Source organism: Diprion similis, chromosome 8, assembly GCF_021155765.1.
Source record: "Diprion similis isolate iyDipSimi1 chromosome 8, iyDipSimi1.1, whole genome shotgun sequence".
NCBI classification, from domain to species: Eukaryota; Metazoa; Arthropoda; class Insecta; order Hymenoptera; family Diprionidae; genus Diprion; species Diprion similis.
The window spans coordinates 5,917,645-5,939,573 of record NC_060112.1 but is presented as its reverse complement, the minus strand read 5'-3'; the positions used below and the strand labels follow the sequence as shown (position 1 = coordinate 5,939,573).

Sequence of the window (21,929 nt, the reverse complement as noted above, 5' to 3'; positions counted from 1 at the left end):
CCTGTCTTCCTTTTCCCTGTAAGAAAAGATCCTTTTTATTCGAGAAAATTAGATCCGACGTGCACGCGCGAGCAACACCAGGGAGAAAAACAGCCACTCTACACATTTTCACTCGTGTAAATTTACGGTGGTTTTGCAGGTTTCGAAAATACTTCTTGTACAAAGGGGAAATACCTTTTCGGTCCGATATCGTCGCTGCTCTCGAATCAGAGAATGGAGGAAGGAGTAAGAATTGACGCGAAGAAGATGTATTCGAATGTATAACGGCTTATTAGAATATTAAGGGGTATAAATGTGCAGACGAAGTGGATCTTACAACTAGTTATGGTGTTGGAATTGATAGTTGAAAAATGATTTAGGAATTGGTTTGCTGGGATTTAGAATTGGAAGTTGACTTGTTGGTAATGGGTTATTGAACAAAGTTAAAATATAAGTGAAGTTGATGGAGGATGGATTAGAAGTCTACCTGATGATAGTAGATATAGAAATGGTCTTGGGAGAAAAAGATGCGAGAGTCCCGAATACTGGGGAAAAGAATTATTATTATAATTGAAGACCATGACGTCACTGTAAAGAATGTGAAAGACTTAACAAATAGAGGCAATAGGTGGTCAAAGAAACTGGGTAAGACGTGTCGCAGTACGCCATACGTAACAAATGTTTCCACTTTTTTTTTCTACGAAAAGGAGGGAAGCGGAAATCATTTTCAGCATGACTCTTACTATATCGTATATCCTGCAGAGCATGGAAGAATAATTATTGAAAAAATTGGGCACGCGTTGCGAGGAAAAAGAACCGATTAATTTTAAACTCCGGGATTCGGAGGGTGCAGGTTTGCCGGCCACGGGTCATCGTGTATACTTTCCACCTTTCCACCTTTCTAATAAGAGTGATAATCCCGCAGAATACGCGAACCGTAACTTTGAACCAGAGGAAAAAGGGCCGAGTATGTTGCCTAACTCGAAAGTGGAATAATATATCACCCTAAAAAAAGTTTACCCACAATTGAAGTTTGTATTTTGTTTTTCCTGGCCCTCTGTACTTTCCTCTGATTTTTATTTTTCCTTAATGACGGGTAAAAATTGTGCAAATTTTCCAACGCTACGAATTAATTTATAATACAGTCGGTACCCTGTGTAATTATTGCTGAGCACGCTCCCGGACAAAATCTCCCGTTATAAAAGGATTATTAATTCATAATACAAACATTAAGACGTTAACGGTGGCACAATTTGTCAGACGTTATAATTGGTGTTACAATATTACAGTTCAAGCCCTTAGACGCTGCAGACGAGACACCAAGAGATTATACAAATTTGAAGTATAATGCCTATACAGATAATAATAATGTACGAAATAGAAATTTTTGCGATAGCCAATTAATAATTTTTTAAGACAAGGAAGGGGAAAAGGCAGCACGAACTTCAAGTCAAGCGTTTAACTTTTTATCACCACTGATACACGTACATACAACAATTCTACATATAAAACTATTTCCTACAAATCTTCCGTTGATCCCGGACTAGTTTTCAACAGATATACACAAACAAAGTAGTTCAAACCGTGTAATTGTGTTAATTTGGATAATTTCATCGAATGTGCTGTAAAAACATTGTACGATCAATCAATCGGCGATCGATAAAAACAAGAAAACGTGACACACATAACCGCGGCGACCGCGGCTAATTTCACCGGTGATCGTATAAACGGTCGTTGTAGTTAACCTCAAAAAGAAAATGTTCAAAACAGACTCGGGTAGCCTCGGCAAAAACAATTTGCTCTCACTAACAACGGGGGCACTTTTCTTCGTCGGTTGGTGGGTAGCGATAGACGCGTGGTCATTTTACGACGCTAAGCTTTCCCAGAAGAAGATATACTTCCTTCCGGGCTTCGCGAACACCCTGTGCTTCGTCGTCGTGCATAATATCCCCATCGAGAGGCTCCAAAACTCGGCGAACTACGAGGGTGGTGTCCTTGCTCCAAGAATCATACTGTTCCTAGCGTTGCTGGTCGGCTTCGGGAGTCTGATGTCGTCGATCTACGTCCTGGCGGAAGTCCTCTACTACGACGTGGTTTCCACGTACGTCGGCATCGCAGTTCTTGTACAGAATGTCTTCATCCTCGGGTCGACGCTGTTGTGGAAATTTGGGCGCAGCCACGACGATACGGTGCTCTGAATCTCAAAATTTATCAGAGGATATCCGGGTTTTGACGGCTGCTGGATCAACAAATAATCCATCTATCTGATCCTCAGTGAAAGTCACTGATGCTCTGTGTTCCTGGCTAAAAATATCGCTTTATGGCGCGTGAGGTAATCCGCGGATTTATGTTCCTTCTGGCTTTGTAGACATTGGTCAAGCATGTGGAACGGTCAATGACAGGAAAAGAAATTCATTCAATTCAACATGTCTGACTGTACTTGAATATTTGAATACCCCGTGTTGTGGGTTATAGTCGTATACAGTTAATAAAAATACAACATTATACATATACTCTGTTCGACGCTTTTTTTTACCGTTATTGGAGAGTAGTTTCAGTATAATCGAGAAGGTCGTAAATTTTCATCGTAAAACATGGTGGTGACGTTAAAATTGACAAAAACTAGGATGTCTGGACTAGAGTCCCTAGAAACAAGAGTCCGGTCAATCACCTCCATCTTGACCGCCATTTTCTGATGAACGGAAATTATGGGAAGATATGGAACGTTGATATTATATGATAAATATATTACAATATTAGTTGGTAATGTGTTTGTTTATCAACATTAACGTTTCTACCTATTTATATGTGTTTAAAATTTTCCACAATTTCGGTCACAAGTGTCGAAAAAAATATCGTCTGTCACACATCAGGATGGGTGATATCTGACACGTGTGTTTACAGTACTCGCCTTTGCGCCTCGCGCTGCGAACGTCACACTCATGAAAAATCGTCCTCTTTCCGGACTTGTAATACAATATACTGTTAACTATGTTGAAATACGAGCGCTAAGGTGAAGGGAATAAAGCGAATGTTGTAGTTCAGTACACGAATGACAATTTTTCAACACACTTGTTTATTTGTCCGAAATCACACGTGATAAGAGATCTTCATCTGTAAATGATTTTACAGGTGCTTGACCGCGAATTTTGATTCCACGCTGCTTGTTTTGTCCGAAAAACAACAAAGAAACGAGGTGTTATGTCAGAACGTAGAAGCCTCGCATATGAAGCCCAGCGGAATGGAACAATCGTGGTTGTTGAGTCTGCCACTTGAGTGAAGAGAGCCGCAGTATCGCCTCTGGCCTCTGAAGGGTGCGTTTGAAAGCCACCCAGTAAAGCCAGCTTTGGCCAAAGTCTGGTCAAGAATGGTGACGAACTGGTCCGGTTCGAAGAGCGAGTGAAACCCGATGCTGGCGTATTCGGGATACTGCGAACCGTTTATCGGTTTTGACTTCTTGAAGATCTCGGTCACCGATTTCGCCTCGGCAACGGAGTTCAGGACGGCCAAGTGGCCGCCTTCCTCGATGCAAATCCTCCGAGCTTGCGGCCACGGAACAGCTTCGGTATAGACTTTGTAACCGGCAACAACGCCTTGCGGGTACCTGGCAAAATGACCAAAGCGACCTGTTCAGGAAGTTGTCAATAGCAGCGGAACTAGGCTTTGAGGTGGTCGAAAGCTTACGTGTAATTGCCTATTTGGGGAGCAGGTACACCCCATCCCAGATGAACGTTCACTGGTGCCGCGTTCCCCGAGGTAACTGCATCCAGAGATTGAAATTTCATGTTAAAGGAGAATTGTGTTACAACGAGTGACGGCAATTTTCCGCAACAAGTCCGGGAGGCTCAAATTCCCATATGATCTAATTACAATAGACATCCAAACATCAACGTGCAGATTTCAGTTGAGCGTTGAAAATACTCACCGAGTGTTGACTGATTGAACCAGTTGTGAATGACATCGCAAGGTAACCCAGCCAAGATCATCGTCACATAGAGTAAAACTTGAAACGTAACAAACGTGCCCACCATTTTGGTACTCGGATGCGATTAAGACTGCAGGGTTTCTTCTTCTTCCTTTACTTCGGATGCAAGTGGCTGTGCCCGAAAGCGCGTGGTTAAAAATGAGAAGTTGCACTTAAGACTGACCAAGTAGCTCTGATTCGCTTGTTTTCTTCGCAGTTCATTATGCCCAGTTAAAAGGTCATGCGATGAAATGATAATGCGCCTATAACCTGAAATAGCTTTAATCTACCGCAGCGCGGTGACACAGACTGATTATTTAACAGTAGAGTGCAGATTTCGTTTAAAATTTTCTCTCTCATACAGCAATTGATTCTACGTCTACTATTAAATTATGAAGTTTTCTTCTCGACTATCGGAGAATTTAGATTTACTGGAAAGAGAAGAAACGTTTTCTTATGTCGATGGCGTCGGTTCAAGGTATTCCTTCAAAGCGACTTATCTGACGTCAAGGAGCCTTGCTGATCGTTTTAAATGTCAAGAATGGCTGCAGCCTTGCATCTCAGAAAAGAAGTTTTGTAAAAACAAAACTTAAAGGAAGAGAGAAAGCAGATCAAGGTTGAAAAGAAGCAATTTGCATACTGTATGTATAATAAGATGTCTTTATTATTTGCATTCGACTTCCCATCGATCCTACTTGCTTTTATGCGTAAAGGGAATGTACCAGTTCCGTATACATAATTGATTATTTTCCAACAAACTCGTGAATACTTTATTTGGGGTTAGACTGAAAGAATGATGATCTTCCAACCTTCATTATATACATACTATATTTCAATTAGTACCATCATAGATAAGGTACTATAAATTCTTACACACTATATTTATTCCTCAAAAACGAAGCTGAACTGGTCACAAAAAGTACGTATTCAACAACTACACGACATATCAGTACAGCATCTGACCGTCTTGATCAGTACATCGAACGCTCACATATGAATCCCAGCACAGTTGAGCAATTGTGATTGTTAAGTTGGCCGCTGGAGTGAAGTGATCCGCAGTATCGTCTTTGGCCTGTGAAGGGTCCATTTTCGAGCCACTGAGCGAACCCAGCTTTGGCCAAAGTCTGATCAAGAACGGTGACGAACTGATCCGGCTCGAAGAGGGAGTGAAATCCGATACTGGCAAGATCGAGATATCTGGACCCGATCATTGGTTGCGACTTCCTGAAGATCTCGGCCACTGTATCTGCCTCGTTAGCGGAGTTCAAGGTGACCAAGTGGCTGCCTTCGTCAATGCAAATTCTTCGAGCCTGCATCCACGGAACAGCATGAATGTGGACTTTGTAACCAGAAGGAGCGTTCTTCGGATATCTAGACAAGATACCGAAAGCAGATTTTTGGGGCGTTGAAGAGAAACGTACAATGAGAATTTGAGATAGTAGTTACATTAAGAGCACTCACGTGTAATCGCTTCTTTGTGGCGCCGGTACTCCTGATCCCTGCAGGCTGGTCACCACGGGCGATCCATACCCCTTATGAACTGCATCCATCGATTGAAATTTTAATACTTAAAGTTACTTCATCAAAGTTTTCCGATGCGTTCAAACTTCCCAGTAGCGCAACATACTAATCAGGTTCAAGTTTCTAGTAGTATAACAACTAAGGTATCCTTGTACTGTTAACTAATTTTGATCAGTTTTCAACGTTCCGATAATTCAAAAATCAAATTACAGGTTTTAATTTAGTGTTACAAAATACTCACTGATTGATTTGCGGTAAAACTGCGTGTTCACAACAACGCAATCTGATGTGTCGGCTATGGTCAGTGTGACGTAGAGCAAAACTTTAGCCACGACCAACATGGCCGCCATTTTGGTACTCAGATACATCGAAGACTCAGGACTTGGTCTTCTTCTTCTGCAAATTCGTATGCAACTGACTATGTCTGAAAGTGCGTAGAAAGGTGATTGCGAGAGCTGAGAGTTAAAACTGAACACGTAGCTAAAATCGCTGGTATTCTCCGCAGTTATTTATCTCGAGTCAACAGATCACGCGGTGAAATGATAATTCGCCTATAACGGGGAATGACTTCACTAGCTGGCTTATCCGACGCATTGACAGCTAATTATCAGAAATTACTTGAATTCAGGTTTCGGTTGAAATGCCTGAATATTTTTATAGTTATTGAACCTGAAACCTTGAGTAGAAACATATCGCGAGCTAATTAAATCATTTCATTACTCCATGTTTTTGGAGAGAGTTGACGAGTACTCAACTGACAAGAATGAAAATTAACTTTATAATTCAACGGGTTACACATCCTATAAAAGATAGCGAAATTTGCGAAAATCGTTGATTTCAAACCATTCGAAATTGTCAGTTTATCTAGAAGGCCGTGAATAGCGAGATGGACCACAGCGCTACATTTCGCCGAGGATTACCCGTGGGAGTATCTGTTTTTAAAAAATGACGGCAGTCCCTAAGGGCGCAGCCCGCCTGGCACAATAGTGCTGATATTTTCACGGTTCGCGGGCCGTAATCAAACCGTACGCACCATTTTTACATCAGTTTTCGAAGGCGTTGTAGCAGCCTACGGGAACGTAGCCATTAACGCCCGTCGAGTCTGACGATGAGTCTAGACAGTTACAAAAGAAACGGTGTCTCGATGTTTAGCGGAGCGGAAAAAAAGGAAACTGTAATCTCAAGAAAGGAACATATATTTCGTCGGTCCAGTTTGTTCATCTTCAAAACCCCGCTTTTCTTCCTTCCCGATGAATCTTCTTCCGTGAAAAATCCTTCAGCAAACGATCGGTAAATCACCTGAATTCAGTCACGCAACCACGTGTTGCGGGTCTTCTGACTCGACAGAGAGGAATTTTTTTCAAACAAAACAGAAATATTTTCCGGTGGAACAACTATAAGCCAGCTGTTGTGACCGATAAACTTTAGCAAGTTTAAGCTATAAATTCGGTGGACAGCTCGATCATGCGTGAATTTTCTTTCCACCATGGGTCAGATGTGAGAAAGGGAATCTTTTCGTATTAAAGCAATTCCGCTGCGTGATCGTAAATCTGTATCCCAATATTTTTGCCCCCGTTTGTTAAAGTTTACTCAACACGACGGAACCTTTGACTAGTTTGAAATCGCTTTCAACGATATCTCAGCGGATACTCCTGCACGGTTTGTCATGAATCGAACCACGTAAGTGTGAAAATTCCAAACGAGCTTCATTCTCGTGTCCGGTGCAGTGATCCGAATAATGATGACTCGGCGCACGTTGTGTCAGGTTAGGCATGACGATGATTTACCGTCTAGACAAGCGAGGGCTACGAGTTTACAACTTTTATATTTAACAATACTTTGACCCCCTGTGTATACTCTCCACGAGACGATAAATCGACTCCATCATCAGCAACCCGCTATCAGAGATGATGACGGTATTAAAAAGCGTCGCGCGAACCGTCGATTTGTTATAAACTCTATTCGCACGCTCTTCAAACTTCTTACTTTACATATTTCTAATTTGTTGCCCTCTCTTTATTCAAGTTCTCCCAAAGTTGAACATAAAAACGCGGTCAGATTGTCTGAAAAAGCCGCCTGTGGTCAGGCAATTTTACTTTCGCCAATGCAACTGCCATACTACCATTTCATGCAAAATTTCGGTTGCCTGACCGCAGGCGGCAATGTAAAATTGTGCAGTACAAATGATCGCATTTTCTTAGTAATTTACGTACCGAGAGTCATTGTTCTCAGTAATTTTTCATCTCATTATCCGTCAGCTCGTTTATTTCTCGACAGTCTGATGCACAATTTCGATAAAAATTTAAGAGTTCTGGTTAGCAATTTACGAATCGATTATACGTGCGATCAGGAGCGAGAGATGGGTGAAATGTTGGGTATAATGGCAATTAACTCGCTACGTTTTTGTAGTCCTTCTATTATACTGATAATATCTAACTTCGCGTGATTGATCCCTCCCAAATTACCTGCCTATACTGATAGGTATATAATATTTGGCCATACCGTAACAGCTGAGCGTTGAATAGATCGTACAAAGGTTAAACTCCTCAGACTCAGAGGTCAGAACTTGGGGACTAAATAATCGTTTAACTCGAAGGCGGCAAAGTACCCGGAATCACGCGAACTGGCGGTTCTACGCAACTACACCACCCAAAATCGAGTATCTTATATATACCTAGAATAATCTATCTAGGAGCTCGTGCCGCGGTGTTAACGCCCATTGTTCAATGGAATCATCACTTACTTTCACCAGCCTATTAATCTTGGTGAAAATCAGAAGCGAAAAGGAGAATCGCTGATAAAATTCAAGCTCATATTCACGCGCCACATTTAGTAATTCATTGCTGCTGCAACTGGTACGTATAAAACCGAGAAAATCCCCTAGCAGTGTAATAATCTGGGGAAAAAGCTAGACGCACACTTATATCATCATGTGCACAATACTTTATAGGCGTAAATTATAATGCTCAATTTCATCCCTACTGATGTAAAATAATTGCGTAATACGGTTAAATCTGCGATGAGAGCAACCGTCCCGCGAAGGCACTCAGTCAGCCCCTGAAATTTAATAAGGTTTTAAAAAAAAATCTCCACGTCTATGTCTGTCTTGGCAATTTTATCTTCTTGCCGCTCAATCTTCAGATGGAGCGAATGAAGGGACGGCAGGTTTCGTGTACCTTGTTATTATTATTCTATATCAAAAAAATTAACGACCAACAGAAAATTAATCCGTTGCTATGGTAATACGGTAATTCTCACTGACAAGAATAAATGAAAATAATCATTCACGCCAGCTGTATCAACAGTGTAATCTCTCGGATGATACTTTCCCTTATTTTCACACCAAACATTCGATTAGCGCATATTTTTTTTCATTGTCTGATTATCCGCTTTACTTGCCCAGTTTAATACCAAATATTATGCAACTGTCGGAATTCAAGTCCAACTCACGTGTCATCATAGAGAAGGCAATACTGCAGGCATTGAATATATGTGCGAGTTATGATGAGCTGGTTAAATTCGTGTGGAGTGATTCAACTGCAGAAATTGCGGTGTAAGGTCGCCCAATTTGAACCCTGAAACAGGGGAATGTCCGTTCGCTAAGTCCTACAACCTCAAACGAGGTAAATCGCATTATACCGCCAGTTACGTAGGAGACTACAGTTTTTTGAACCGTTCATCAGAGCTGGTCTTTTGCTGAGCCATTTCCCAATGAAATTTAATCTTTCCTCTACACGACGGACGTAATTAAAGCTTTCTTCTTTCTCCATTTTGACTGATAAAATGCAATATTACTTCTACTCGTCGCTCTTTAACTTATATTATAGGTATCCCTACTCCTTAAAGTATCGCGCAATATATGCTTGCAGATTTTTTTTTATTTCCCTTGTGTCTAGGGAGTTGTCAAAGTTTTATCCTGACGCAAATTCTGTTTCCCTCTTTTTTTCTACCGACTTGGAAAAAATAAAATTGAACGGCAAAGGAGCATATGTCTGTAAAAGAGAGAAAAGAAAATGAAGGCAAAAAGTGTTAACATAAAGAAGCCGCAGGCTGATTTTCAGCAGCCATGTATTCCCCCGGAAGTACCGTCAAAACTGTCAAGACCAAGATGACGGTGTAAAATCGCGTGGGAATTAATTCTTGCCTCTCGCTTTTAAATTGTACAATCTTTCGAGGTTCTGCCCGATTAAGCCACGCACTTTATCGTTCCTATTCAATTACTAAAATTACTGCTGTCATGGTCTTTACAGTTTCTTTTCTCTGTTTTCAGATGGTGAAAATGATGATGACCGTCGTGATAGTCTTTACAATATGCTGGCTTCCGTTCAACGTACTGACGGTGAGGGATCAGATAATATTTTCCTACTTAGTGATGTAATTCGCAGATCTGTTCCAACGCCACTGTTTTCCAACAGCTCGCCCTTGACCACGATGACCGGTTACGAGTATGGTCGGGATTGCCCTACCTATGGGCCGCTCTCCACTGGCTATCTATGTCTCATTCCTGCTATAATCCGGTTATCTACTGCTGGATGAATGCCAGGTTTAGAGCCGGGTTTCTGCTGACCCTTGCACGAGTTCCGTACATGCAACGGATCATCCCTCAGGGTCGTCGAAGAACGCACCATACCAGCATGGCGGGAATTGCTCTAACCGGTAAGGACCGCGCCTTTCAGCATGCTGCACTTTTCATCGTCTTGAATAAATTGAGAGCAAACTGTAGAAACTAGTCCCAATTCAAACTTGGGAGTAAATTTGTCTAGGTCAATTCTCCAGCTATTGAGGTTTCCTCAAGCGTGAAATCAAATTTAAACTATTCTTGCCGTCATTTTTCTTTGCCCGATACAGTGCTCAGTACGTAGACGATTTTGCCAATTATTTTAAGCTTGATATTCAATTTAAAGTCGGTTAAATTGATTGATGATGGTCATCTTAAATTCACAATTTAGTACATCAATTTCAAAACGGATATGGATTACTTTTAAGTTCTTTGTGTTTCTTGATTAATTCGAAATTGGTCGCATTTTACGGGATTCATTGCGCTCTCAAGCTGCATTAGTAGTTTCAGATTTGCATGAAAATTATTCTAAATCATTTCTTTTATAATTCTATTACACTTACAATCATTTCCACCAAAAGTAACACGAGGATTTAAAACGAACTTGCTGAGGGACGAGCATTTGGTAGTTAATAATCTTGGATATGAAATAGTAGAGTGCAGTAAATGCTTTGAATCGCATTCAGAGCCAAGTTCATGGATTTCGATAGCATCTGCACTTCATAAGACTACATCAATGAAACCAGATATCAGTCGCAGATTAAATTAGTAATCCCAAATCGCCTGAGTCGAAATCCACAAGCTTGACTCTGAGTCTGTTGGAAATTCGCACAAGTATAGATTTTCCGTACAGTCGCAATGCGTCTAATCTAATTTCCTCCTATAGCGCCTAAGGTGCTGGAGGATGCTGGATTACTATGCTGGAACCTGATCTAATTTACAAAACGAAAACTCGTCACTCAGTTACTCCGTCGGTCTTTCATGCTTCGCTAACATATGCCTGATTTTTTCCAAACCCACGAACAGCCCCACCAATCCACAAGAAGCGTTAACAGCTGCGGAAGAGGATCAAATATGTCGATCCTCAACAAAAATAATTGAAAAATGTTCGTTTTTACAACTCCAATTTCTGCAATCAACTATTTCTAATTCAAATAAGCCAAAATAACGTTGACTATGGTTTTAAAGATTTCGAATGATTGAAAATTTGACAATTGATTTTCTTTTCCTTACGGCTTCTTAAACAGTCTTCTTGGATTCGATTTTTCTTTTTGGACGAAGTGAGTGTTCGATGGTAATTGTTTAGGTACTGTATATTAACCGCCTGCAGCTACGGTGTGAAACAGGTGACCAAACACCAACCGATGCACACTTATTACAAATTGAAAGAACAGAAACACTATACATTTATGTAGGAATATCATCGAATACTGCTGGGCCTTCACTTGAAACGGACGAGGTGAACGTAGTTGATATTCGAAAGTGACGGTTCGTTGCAGACGTGGCCTCCTCGCACGATCCGAAGAAATGATCCTTCCCTGATCGCGTTGCAGGATTGGAGGCTCCGGACAACTCGATTCTCCGGAGGATCAACACCTGCAGCACCTATATTAGCGTCAGGCGAAAACCAAGCGGGCACCATTATGCTCCTGCACGATCCGCTAGCCTCCGTCACACGGATCTCATCTCGTCAAGATCGGGTCAGACGCAGAGTCGCCGTCTCATTCGACTCGACTCACATCCGGAGGAACGAATCTAGTCGAAAATAAACATAAACAAAGTATATATTTAACTCCACGACATTCTTCTCTAAGGAACAAATCATTGCTTTTAGTTTGAATCATTTCCTTATTTTTCTTTTATATTGAACAAATCAGCGAGTCGTGCTATATCGTGTTAATTTAATATACTCCGAAAGAATATAAATTTGACTCTATCACGCTTTGCAGAGAAACTATTTATCGGTTTTTTTCTTCTACCGAAAGCAAGATAAAAATATGATAGAGTTCAGGTAAATTCGCCTGTCTGTAGGCAACTGCATTTAATGTTTAAGTTAATGTTTGTTAAGATGCCTATGCACAGAAGTCCCTGGTGTGACTAGAGTTGCCTGCCCACAGACGTTTTCTATATAATTTATTTTCATACAGAAGCAGACGAATAATCGAGAAAAATAGAATGCATATGATACTGTAAATATATTGGAATAATTAAGTATCGTAACGCAACATATCCTCGCAAGCGATTTCATTCTGCTGCTGGAATCTTTTTTTTCTGTGAGTTTAGATTTTCAGGGAGATTTTCTATCTTAGTTCTTATTGGATCTACGGGGTTCTGCACAACCAGAAATCCCATCGCGGTTCGATATTACAGTATTCAAAGGTCTGATTTAATCATTGCGCGGATATCATCGCATTTCGTTGTTGATAATCCGTAACAATGAAGTAAACGAACTAGTCGCACACCCCATATACAGTACAATATGAAATATCAGGTGTCTAGCCATAAAATATAAATATTGACTGTGCTGTCACGGGGAAAAACAAAAAGTGCGAATAAAAAATAAGTCATTGTTATCTTATATTTAAATGTAAGCTGTGTAACGCTTTGCATAAGATTTTTATTTTCGTTTATATAATAATGGTATTGGTATGAATACATAATGACTTATATATGTTCATATGAATATATGTTACCAGTATGTATATTATACAATGTCTAACAACATTACAGGTTACAAATACGTAATTATAATTAATGTGTAAAAGACTGTTGACCATAATACGGGTTAAATGAATCTTGTCGTATTTACTGTTACTAATTTAGCCATCTCGAAAAACTAAACTAACAAGTACATATTAGATATACTTAACGATTTATATTAATAAAATATTATGTACACAGACATATGCGACATGCCAACGCGCAGAGGAAATTCGCCAGTAAACGCGCCTCGCCCTTATACTGTAATAAAATGGTTCTATATGCATATAAGGGACTTTCCTTTACAAACTGGACAGATTTTGATAAAAATTGATCGACTCGTTTTTGATTTAGCTGAATTTTTAGAAAGAAAGTTCTTTTTTTTTTCATTTTAAAGCTAAAAGAATGAATTTTATTAAAAAAACAGTTTCATTGAAAACTAACTCAAAAATGTGTCGGTCAGAAAGGTGTTCGGTTTGTAGAAGAAAGTCCCATAAACACATATATTGATATTCTTGTAAACCGAATGATAATTTTCTCCCTTGCGTCATACATTTCCCCAGAGTATATCTGCACCTATCTATAACACCCCTTTAATATCATTGATGTAGGCTTACGGCAGAATTGGCGAATTTTTTCGGAATATTGAGCGGAAGCCTAAAGCGTAAAACGACACGGGTGACGTACTCCAAAGCGCCTTACGGTGACAAGATTTGCAGCATGCTGTACGAATTTCTTATTCCTTAACGGACCTCCCCTTCGATCTTCGAAATCGCACGTTTCCAACGGCGATCATTAATCTCACATTTCACTCCGCGAAATCGCTGAATATCGAACAAGTCTTTCAGTTATTGATTAGATACGATTACGGACCGCAGGATTTATCTAGCAAAGCCTGATCTAACGCGCGGTCTTGAATCCTCAATCAACGATTCAAATTCCATCGCAGTTTGAGGGCAACTTGTCTGTCTCGAAACTGGCAAATTTGCACATTTTTTCTCACCATCGGGCAAACGCTACTTCTCGACCGCAACCTCATGGTCGTTGATAGTGAATCATCAACTTTAGGCACCTGTATTGAAAATAGCGGTACAACCAACTTCATCGGGTAAAATTTGACGCTTGCAACTTTTGTCCCATTTAATTTATTCATTTCTTTACTACAACTTTTCAACACTTAATATTACAGGTATGTATACATAAATTTTGTATATGTAAATATATGTGTATAATAGTAGGGTAAGTAGAGATTTTAAGTACATCAAAATTATTTTTTAACATAAAATAGAGATTCTATATAGACGACAATGAATGTCTAATGTAGAGGAATGTAAACTTTCGATTGATTGCTGTACACGTGGACGAGAAATGTAAAATATTTCATATTGATTGGCTACATGAAATCAATGATTCACGGAAAAGATCAGAATAATGAATCCTGAAAGATCCAATCATGGATTTAAACCTTTTAAAGCTTGATCAGCCTGGTTTCGTGATGAAAAAAGTGAAGAACGCATGTGGAAGCTCTGACTTGTGTATATTTACTTTTTTTTCCCTAATGACTGAATATCGTATTTTCTGATCTATCGAATTGGACTAGATTTACATCGGTTGAAGCAAATTATACATGCAATTACTGTCAAGTACACTTTTTTTTGTCATAAATGTAATGAAATCTTCAGTTATTTTTTACTTCACAATACGTAAAAAAAAACGTCTCGAAAAAGATCGTGCAATCACCGGCGGTGAGGTAACTTTAAATCACATTGTAATGATAATTAGTAACTGGATAACAATACAGTCACATGACACAATAACTCTGACTTTGCTTAAGTACATTTTTAGAGGGGATATAAATCTGGACCAGTCAGTAACAACTTTAAAAATAGGTATTTAGACATAAATATATCATTTTCGAACTAATTGATAAAAACACCGACTCACTTCAAGCACAGTATGCCCTGCATGTATCGAACTCTAATTAAAACCCAAAATCGGAATAAATAACAGGATCGAGTTGTAAGATCATGAAAATTTGGCACCGCATTCTAATGCTATTGAGATAATATTTTTTTAATAGATTCCAAGATTTCTGTGTTGCGGTAAGCGACGATACCACCCCGATTGCAGAAATCATTATCCGCGCGTAAGTAAATGAGATTTGAATCGTTCGGAGAATCAGTTTTTAAGAAATTCCCAAAATCAATTACACCTCCTTTCAAGGAACCCAATATAGCCTGAGCCGCACAAGTGTCCCACTTGAATGTGGAGTCCTTAGACAAAATATAGACGTCAGACTGACCAAGAATCACGGTCAACAACTTGTAACCAGCTCCAGCTGCTTCGACCAAAGTGAAGCCATTTTCAGATAACTTTGACTTGACAGCCGCACTCTCTGAGCTGCTCAGAACAGCGACATTCCTGATTAGTTCTGGCCCACTTATCGAGGACAGTCTAACACCATTATAGTTGAAGCCCCAGTAGGTAGATCCCCGCCACCTGTTAAGTGAAGCGAAGTAGAAAGAACAGTGATGAAGTAATCAATAAAAGCTTTTCAATAACAATTTCAACCAAGCTCCAAACCCAGGTACCATTCTCTATTTATACTTATCCATCAACTTACTCGGAATCACAAGTATTATTGTAAAACGGCTGATTTATCACACCTAGAACTGGATGTCCGGTGGTTTTTTCAAAGACTCCAATCAGCACGGTAACGCACCTCAAACCGCTTAAATGAACACCCGTCACCTCATCTACTTTTTCTACCCCGTGAATATACTCAGCGGTAGAATCTAGGAAATTTAAATAAGAGCATTCCAAGGCTGCCAATTGTGTAGACTGCGTGCATTAACTTATCAAAACACAAGAAAACAGTGCCCAGACCTTATGGGCCACAAAAAGAATCTAAAGATGTCAGAATTGTGTGCTAAGCAAGTATAGATTCACCAAATAACAGTAAATTTTCTATGTACAGGAAAAAGAAATATTGCCAGTGAATAGAACAAAACAATGTAGAATTGCGTAGCATGCATGAATAGATATTCAAAAATCAAATCACAGACAACGAGTAAACTGAAAAACTTTCAATACGAGTTACCGATTGGGTCTATCCATATTCCGAGTGCATCGGTGGTGAGTTTGAGATTATCAGGAACGCAATTATTCCCTGGCACATCTTCGAGTTGAATTTCTCTGTGCACTTCAATGGCAAGTAGATTGGCAACTTCGGAATCATTATTGAGAACTTTTTCCAGGAGGTTGGCAGTATCGTCAAAACTTGAACAAACTTTGACGGTGACAGACTCGCCCAATGTGTTGCTGAACGTGTTATTCTCCTCACCTGTTACATGCTCCGCCAGGTCTGGAAACTGCCTTTAATTTTCAAACTAACTTATTGTTGGTAATTCTTAGCATATCAATTTTGCAATTTTTTAACGTTTTATACCTCTGTTCCCACGTCGTGTTTTATTGTTTCTTGTATCAATACGTCGGCTAGAGTTTTGAAGTCCTGTACAAATCTCGGGTTTTTTTCCTCGTCAGATTTTTCCTGTACCAAGAGTTTGAACAACTGACGATTTTGGCGACATACTCTTGCTATATTCGCTGCTTTTTCCGACACCTTCAACAAACACTTCAACAATCTGCTTCCCTCCGACATTATTGGTATTTATTTGTAAATAAAAATTCCTCTGTTTAATTGTTTTCAACAAGGTTATGACTTTGAGTTTGACAGATGCCGTACAAGCAGCCCCCTGGCGCTCCTATGTATTTCACCCCATTTAGTTCGTACTGCGGGGTGCTGGCAGTACATACATAGACAAAAGTCTATGACGTAGACGTAACCACCGTAGCGGTAACAGCGCGCAATACTGCCAGCGCCACGTAGCGGTAGCAGCGTGGAACACGGGCAGCGCCACGTAAATTTCTATTCTAGGGCGCCACGTAGCGACTGGCGACGTTAAGAGGACAAGATTTTGAGCTCAGTTCCCGGCTGGCTGCGTACAAGCAAAGACGTCTGGTTCTATTCGTATTTATTCGTCTAATCACAGCTCTGGTCCAATCGAAGCAGCCAATAAAACGCCACATTGTAGTGACGTAATTTTCTCGATTGCCACACTGAACTTCAACGTTGAATAAAATATACGAGATTCCAGTCTCAGAGCTCCAATGCTGATAATAATTATACCACTTGCGGGCAGAACCTGCCCCATATAGCACAGAAAAAATGATCGACTATAGTAATTACATACATTCTTCAATCAACGTCCGTTGTGAGATTGCAACAGAGATTGTTTTGTTATTGGGTGGTTTGAAAATCCGCACCATTTCTATCGAGACTATCGAAGTTCCTCGAGCTATCGATCGGTGCATCTGAACGAATATCCTTGTCTGGCATACGGGATTAGACAAGGATGTCTATGGCTTGAACATATTTCTTACGTCTGTGGCCAATTGGCTCCAATAAGCAGTTTTCTCTTTCTACGCTACAATCGTAGCCGCTTACACGTTAGCCCAAGCTCGTGCGGTCAACTTCTATACTATGTCTATAGTCACAACATAACTCAATTAGGAGTTCGTGGGAATTTCGAAGTAAATTATATATCGTTGTGATTCGTGAATGGTGGTGTTGCCGTTAAATGATCAACGTGTTTTAACCGAGGTTTAGAGGACGGATAATGGTGAGAATATATTTATCTGTTATTTAGTCACCAAAACCGGTGAGCTGACCGGCGCGTCAATATAACCTAACCTAACCTTCAAAATTATCGAGGGCCGCAGAACGAGCCGTTCTTTTAGTGATGCGAAAAACAAATGCGATGAACGGAGTTCTGATGCTTATGCACTATCAGCTTTTCAGTTTCAATCTCGATTTCGTGTAACTTGTTTTTGTATGAAAGGCATCCAGCGACGGCATTCCGCCACCTGGGACTGTAGCCGGCTTCCCTTCAGTTCCACCAAGCATGCCGCCAGGTTTTGTGCCACCGATCATGCCTGGCACCCCTTATATACCAGCTCCAGGATTGCCTCCAGGCCCTCCGAACATGATGCCACCTCAATTTTCTATTCCGCCACCTGGTTTCAGTTTTCCAATCTCCGCCGGACCTCCACCAGATTTAAACGTTATAGGTAAGATGAGTAATCATTTAATACCATTGGAAATCTATTACACTCAATATCTTTTACCGCTTTGCTTATATCATTCTCTAGGATCATGAATATGTTTGTAGTATTAATTGACAATGGGCTAATAAAGTAATAAACTGTCACATTTACATTATTATTGTATCAACAGTCTGGTAATAAATAATAATGATATACCCTGAAAACCTTATATTAGAGCCAGAATTATTTCGTAACTGAAATTGAATTATGCTTCTAAAATTTTGTTAACGGTGAATATTGGTTCATTTTTGTACTCCACTCTTATTACAGGTCAAGGAATTTGAAATTTGTTCTAATTTTTGTGTACTATGAATTACACAACAATTATTGAACTTTTGTACAATTATAAATAATAGTTTACTATGATTATCTATATAGAATGATTATGTGTGGTGAAACCACTAAGTCATTTTTTTCTAGCCCGTGATTAGTGAAAGGTCCTATTCTGTTTGTTGAGTTAAGTTTGTTCACTTTGTTTTGCTATTCTCAGCTGCGCCACCTCAAATAACTGGATCACCAGCTGTCCCAACATCAACGACATCGGCGCTTGAGCCAACCACAGTTACACCATCAATTCCAACAATGGAAAAAAAGTCTGAATGGACAGAGCACAAAGCTCCAGACGGTCGTACCTATTATTATAACAGTTCAACAAAGCAATCACTTTGGGAAAAACCTGATGAATTGAAAACTCCAAGTGAATTGCTGCTATCTCAGTGCCCATGGAAAGAGTACAAATCTGACAACAGTAAAATATACTACCACAATGTCACAACCAAAGAATCAAGGTGGACTATACCACCTGAGCTTGAAGAATTGAAGGCAAAGCTTGCCAGTGAGGAAGCTGGTACTGCTACTTCAGTTACCGCTGCCTCTGCTGCTGTTGCTGGCTCTGCTATTGTTCCAAGCAGTACTTCGAATGCGTGAGTGTTATTAGTTTCAATGACAAATGGTGATTTGATTTGAAAATATTTGATCGAACGTATTATGTTCTTCTAGGGCTCTTGTTCCACCTGTAATGCATGCGTTATCGCCAAAACTTACCACACCACAAGCAAGCACCCCTGAGGCGAGCTGTAAATCGGCAATCGAACAGGCTATGGCGGCAACACTCGCCGCGATAAATATTCCAACTCCTCCGACAAAACCCGACGACGATAGTAACTCGACGAAAGGTTCTGCCAATGGGAGTAGGAACAGCACTCCTGAACCCAAAGTGCATTTTAAGGATAAGAAGGAAGCGATCGAAGCATTCAAGGAGTTGCTGAAGGAACGAGATGTACCCTCTAATGCTACTTGGGAACAGGCAGTAAAAATGATTCAAAATGATCCAAGGTATCCACAGATGAAGAAATTGAACGAGAGAAAACAGGCTTTCAACGCCTACAAAACGCAACGGCTTAAAGAAGAACGTGAACAGGAAAGACTGAGGTAGAGTTATTATTTGTTACTGAAAATCTGTTGGTGATGCATTGTAATTGATTTGTATTGGAGTATTTTTTTCTGTTGTCAGGTTGAAAAAAGCCAAGGAGGATTTAGAACAATTTTTATTAACTCACGAGAAGATGACGAGTAATACAAAGTATTATAAATGCGAGGAGATGTATGGTAACTTGGAGCTTTGGCGATCGGTTGGAGACTCAGATCGTCGTGACATTTATGAGGACGTAATATTCAATTTGGCCAAACGTGAGAAAGAGGAAGCAAAGGTTATGAAGAAACGTAATACCAAACGACTTGCCCTTGTATTAGATGCCATGACAGACGTTACATACAAAACCACGTGGCAGGAGGCACAAGCATTGCTGCTTCAGCACTCCGCGTTTGCTGAAGACGCGGACTTGTTGGCTATGGACAAGGAAGATGCTCTGCTAGTTTTTGAAAACCATATTCGTCAATTGGAGAAGGATGAAGAGGAGGAAAAGGAGCGGGAGAAAAAGCGAAGGAAACGATTGGAGAGGAAAAATAGGGACGGATTTATAGTGAGTCACTGAATTCACGTATGGATACGTCATTTTGCTGTATTCTGTCATTCATTCCTTTCGTTATTTATATTACAGAGTTTATTGGACGATTTACACGAGCAAGGCAAGCTGACGTCTATGTCACTCTGGGTGGAACTTTACCCCATGCTATCTGCTGATATACGGTTTTCAGCCATGCTCGGTCAACCGGGATCAACACCATTGGATCTGTTCAAATTTTACGTCGAAGATTTAAAATCACGTTTCCACGACGAAAAGAAAATAATACGCGAAATTTTAAAAGACAAAAGTTTCGACGTTCAGGTTAATACTACATTTGAAGAGTTTGCGACAGTGGTTTGCGAGGACAGAAAATCGGCGACTCTGGATGCTGGAAATGTCAAACTCACGTATAATCTGTTGCTTGAAAAAGCAGAGGCAAGGGAGAAGGAAAGGATCAAAGAAGAGACAAGGAAATTCAAAAAACTTGAAATTGGATTCAAAAACTTGCTGAAAACCTTAGACGTCGATTATCAGATGTCGTGGGACGATGTTAGAGCCAAAATCGAAGGAGAATCCGATTTTAAAGCCATAACACTCGAGAGCGAGAGAGTAAGGATATTCAAGGAGTATCAACACGAAATCGAGGAAAGCTGTAGTCACCATCACATAAGAAGCAAAAAAAAGAAGACAAAAAAACCAAAAAGAAAGTCACGATCTCGGTCGCATAGTGTAAGTGCAAATATAGAAATACCTTTTTGCCGTTTCGACGAGAACGGATAAATCTATTTCTACTATTTTCAGGAGTCTGATGCTAGTGAAAAAGGGGCTAAGAAAAAAACCCAAAAATCACGATCTATGAGTCCTCCGAGTAAATCGGACAGTTCTGAATCTGACGTGAAAAAAACCAAACGCAAGAAAAGTAAGAAGAAAAGAGGTCGCAGCCGTTCAGTAAGTGAAACTTTATTTCTATCGTTGTGATCGTGTGTTTACTCAACTAGTGAATTTGTTCTACTTTTCATTTCTTGTTCAGCGATCCTTTTCAAGACTACCATCTTCAGAAGAGTCTCCTGACCGAAAACGTAAGGATGAAAAACACCGACGAACCTCCGCCCACAGTGAAAATGGTTCGGTAAACGAGAGTGCTGCTCATCACCATGAATTATCCGAGGATGAATTAGAAAAGCAAAGAGCACAACTATTGCGCGAACTGCAAATGCAGCAGGAAGACAATTGAAATGTTCTATTCTTCTTGCAACGGCATCCAATGCGAGAGTGACTTCGAGATATATACCAAACATTGAATGTATTCATCACTTGAAATAAGTAATCTTACCCCGGGGTAATCCAACGGCAATACGGTAAAGTGACTTTAATTTTCAGTTAGTATTAAATTTAAAGAAAATGATTAAGAATCAATTCCAACGTTCCTCTTGTGCTCATAAAATAAAATGACGATTCCGATACGTTATTCGCAATAAACATTCAGTCACCTCTTTGCACGCAGAATCACCGTGGGAATCGCTGCAAGCGCCTTTTGTGCAACGATTAGCAATGCGAATCAATCGATAGTGCAGTTGTACATCGATTTCGCAGACGGTAACGAAAATGTAAAACATTATTGATATGCTAGCGTTCAGTTCTCCACTCAATTTTGTTACGGACCATCAAGTTTTGAAGTTTGACCGCGCCATTTGCGCGTCAACTTGATGCTTTTCGGTTCTGAGAGGAAGCTGCACAGTATTTGCTGATCGGCACTCGACGCGGGCGGTCGAAAATCTCGGGTGTGTACAGTGATAGTGAAGAACCTTGGCGGCAGGGCAACGAACTATTTTATTTACAAGTACACTGATAAATACAGAGTGTTCAGCTGAAAAAATTATTTATTTCAATAATTCGTGGTAAAATATTGATACTAGTTCAAAAAGTGTACTATTGTTGTTTCGTCAATAAAAATAATGACTTACCGCGAATTTTATCTTGGGCCGTACATAGTTATTGTCAGTGCACACACTTTTGTCACTGTGCTAATCGTACATATTGACTGTTTCAACTTATCACATCGTGGTGTTTGATT

General features: G+C 40.1%; 3 protein-coding genes across 7 annotated transcripts in view; 2 read left to right on the top strand and 1 right to left on the bottom strand.

Annotated features, from left to right (window-relative positions):
* The window catches only part of LOC124409901 (RYamide receptor), an 83,482-nt gene extending 70,451 nt beyond the window's left edge, over positions 1 to 13,031 (top strand). For 3 of the 5 annotated variants that reach the window (XM_046887850.1, XM_046887853.1, XM_046887851.1), the window contains 3 exons: positions 9,735 to 9,803; positions 9,880 to 10,120; positions 11,576 to 13,031. In XM_046887850.1, the coding sequence (XP_046743806.1) occupies positions 9,735 to 9,803; positions 9,880 to 10,120; positions 11,576 to 11,781 (516 nt within the window). In that variant the 3' untranslated portion in view covers positions 11,782 to 13,031. Of the gene's footprint in view, positions 1 to 9,734; positions 9,804 to 9,879; positions 10,121 to 11,437 lie in introns of all 5 variants that reach the window. The other 2 variants (XM_046887855.1, XM_046887854.1) reach the window with 2 other exon arrangements.
* A 1,433-nt stretch (positions 13,032 to 14,464) lies between these two features.
* On the bottom strand, positions 14,465 to 16,461 carry LOC124409903 (inositol polyphosphate 1-phosphatase). Its single transcript, XM_046887857.1, has 4 exons — positions 16,171 to 16,461; positions 15,823 to 16,093; positions 15,346 to 15,517; positions 14,465 to 15,221 (listed from the first exon to the last, which is right to left on the bottom strand). The coding sequence occupies exons 1-4, from the start codon at positions 16,381 to 16,383 to the stop codon at positions 14,777 to 14,779; spliced, it is 1,101 nt and encodes a 366-aa protein (XP_046743813.1). The 5' UTR covers positions 16,384 to 16,461; the 3' UTR covers positions 14,465 to 14,776.
* Positions 16,462 to 17,269: 808 nt separating this feature from the next.
* On the top strand, positions 17,270 to 21,271 carry LOC124409900 (pre-mRNA-processing factor 40 homolog A). The gene is made up of 8 exons (XM_046887849.1): positions 17,270 to 17,404; positions 17,624 to 17,852; positions 18,379 to 18,811; positions 18,888 to 19,319; positions 19,402 to 19,870; positions 19,949 to 20,584; positions 20,657 to 20,803; positions 20,886 to 21,271. The coding sequence occupies exons 1-8, from the start codon at positions 17,402 to 17,404 to the stop codon at positions 21,087 to 21,089; spliced, it is 2,553 nt and encodes an 850-aa protein (XP_046743805.1). The 5' UTR covers positions 17,270 to 17,401; the 3' UTR covers positions 21,090 to 21,271.
* Positions 21,272 to 21,929: the final 658 nt, after the last annotated feature.